Consider the following 2,394-nt stretch of genomic DNA (forward strand, 5'->3'; position numbering starts at 1 on the left):
TACTGCTATCTCACTGTGCCCCAGGGGCTGGTCCGGCAGCACAACAGGCCTGGGGATTGAACCCCCAGCCTCTGTGCCCGCTTGCAGGTGCTTTAATCCGCTGAGCTATTTGGCCAACCCCCTATTTTGAATTATTGGTGAAACAGAATATAATCTTTTCCTTTCCCTTATATTGCAATTATATTTTTTAAATGAGGAAGATAATTTTCTTTTTCTTTAATAGTAAAAAATAAAACTTGTGAATAATTGACCAGTTTACTATACACATGAAATAGCTGTTTTTCTCTCCTCATAGAAACAACTGTATCTCATTTACCTGAACCTTATGTTCAATGACATTGGGCCAGAAGGTGGAGAACTGATTGCCAAAGCGCTACATGTAAGCATTATGTATACAAAACTGGCATTTTATCAGTGAATATTAACTTCTAATAGCTTGGAAATGACAATTCAATATTAATGTGAATTTATATTCTTTCAGCATCATAGGATTTGTGTACTGTGAGATGTAATGTCAATACTTTGAGTCAACTTGGAAAGCTGAGGAGTTTAACTAAGCACAGCTCAGCAGGGGGCCGGGGTCCTCTGTAAGCATCCTCTTCCTCTGGAGAAGAGGGCTGGCAGATGGTGTGGGCCACACCAGCTCTAAGGGGTGATGCCTGCTACAGTATAATGGAGGGACAGAGGCTTGCCGCCCCCCACCAGGCACGCCTGTGCTCTTGTTGCTTCTCCCAGCCTCCGATGGTTGCCCCTGTGCTGTGTCACCCTGCCTTGGAGCCAGCGGATTACTGGACTGAAACCTCCACAAACTGAGCTAATAAATTAAACTTTTCTTCCTTAATTTTGGGTGTCAGGTATTTTGTCTCAGCTAGGAGAGAAAAGTAACTAAAACCTAAGATTTGCAAATATTGTAGAATAATGTAAATTTTTATTCCATGTCAATTTATTAACATGTGGATGTTATGTGAGCACTTTTTTAATTTTGAGACAGGGTCTCTATGCCATTTGGACTGGCCTTGTGCTTGCTTGTTTTCTTTAATCTTTTATTTATTTAATTTTATTTGGTACAGGGTCTTGTTGCACTTCTCAGACTCGTAGTGATCCTCCTGTCTCCACTTCTCCAGCACTGAAATTATAGGCATTGCTCATGCGTGGTTTCGGTGGCCAGTTCTGTACCAGGCTGGCATGGCACATAGTACTGGGGATCAAACCTGGGGGCTGGAGCTTGCCAGGCAGGTGTTTAGACCTCTGAGCTATCTTCCCCAGCCCCGGGCTTAGCTTTTATAGACCCCAGGCTGGTTTTAAATTTGTAGCAATCCTTCTGTCTCAGCCTCATGCCCGGTTCACATGTGAGCACTTTTGAAATCACTATTTTATTTTATTATGCATTTGGTACAGGGTCTCGCTATGCATCTTGGACTCGAGGTGATCCTCCTATTCTCAGCCTCCCCAGCGCTGGGCTTACAGGTGTGCACCACCATGCCCAATCTCGGTAGCCAGCTCTGTGCACCCAGGGGCAGGGCCAGCACAGCATGTGGTGCTGGGGATCAAACTCCAGTCCCTGCACTTGCCTTAGCAGGCACTTAGTCCACTGATCTATTTTGACAGCCCTTGAAATCACTTTTTTTTTTTTTTTTTTTTTTTTTGTGGAACCAGGGATTGAACTCAGGCCCTTGCACTTGTCAGACAAGTGCTTATTCTACTGAGCCATCTCTGTGGCCCCTTGAAATCACTTTTTAAAGATGGCTTTAATGGGCTGGGGAGATAGCTCAGTGGAATAAGCACTTCCCTGGCAAGCACAATGCTCTTGAGTTCAATCCCTGGTTCTGCAAAAAAAAAAAAAAAAAAAAAAGATGGCTTTATTGAGAAACAGTTCATACATATAGCATTTACTTTCTTAAAGTCTTCTGAAATTTAGGGAGAATTTTAAAAGAACATTGAGACTCGGACAACCATTACCACTGTGGCTTTTTAAGAACATTTCATCACCCTCTCCCCATATCTGTAATTAGCACTCCCTTTCTACTGTTCTGTCCCTCCAGCCCTGACTCTCTGGTGATCCCTAAGCTACTTTCCATATATAGATTTGCCTATTCTGCAACGTGTCATATGGATGGAATCATACTGTGGCCTTTTGTGTCTGGTGTAATGTTTTCAGGGTTCATCCATGTTGCAGCCTATCTCATTTTTTATTGCTGAATAATGTTCTGTTGGGTGAGCTAAGCATAGTGGCACCTGTCTATAATCCCAACACTTGGAAGGCTGCGTAAAGAGGATCACTGTGAGTTCAAGCCCAGCCTGGGCTATGTAGCAAGATCCTGTCTCAAAAATAATTTGAGGCAGTATTTTGAGAAAGTGCAGAACTGTTTTTCAAAGTGGCTACACCTTTCTTTT

At 43.0% G+C, this 2,394-nt stretch overlaps 1 protein-coding gene across 2 annotated transcripts in view; it reads left to right on the plus strand.

Annotated features, from left to right (window-relative positions):
• The window catches only part of Lrrc34 (leucine rich repeat containing 34), a 16,895-nt gene that overhangs the window by 1,495 nt on the left and 13,006 nt on the right, over positions 1-2,394 (plus strand). For both annotated transcript variants that reach the window (XM_023717853.1, XM_023717854.1), the window contains exon 4: positions 296-379. In XM_023717853.1, the coding sequence (XP_023573621.1) occupies positions 296-379 (84 nt within the window). The remainder of the gene's footprint in view (positions 1-295; positions 380-2,394) is intronic.

The sequence above is a fragment of the Octodon degus genome, unplaced genomic scaffold (genome assembly GCF_000260255.1).
Source record: "Octodon degus isolate 3935 unplaced genomic scaffold, OctDeg1.0 scaffold00055, whole genome shotgun sequence".
Taxonomy (NCBI): Eukaryota; Metazoa; Chordata; class Mammalia; order Rodentia; family Octodontidae; genus Octodon; species Octodon degus.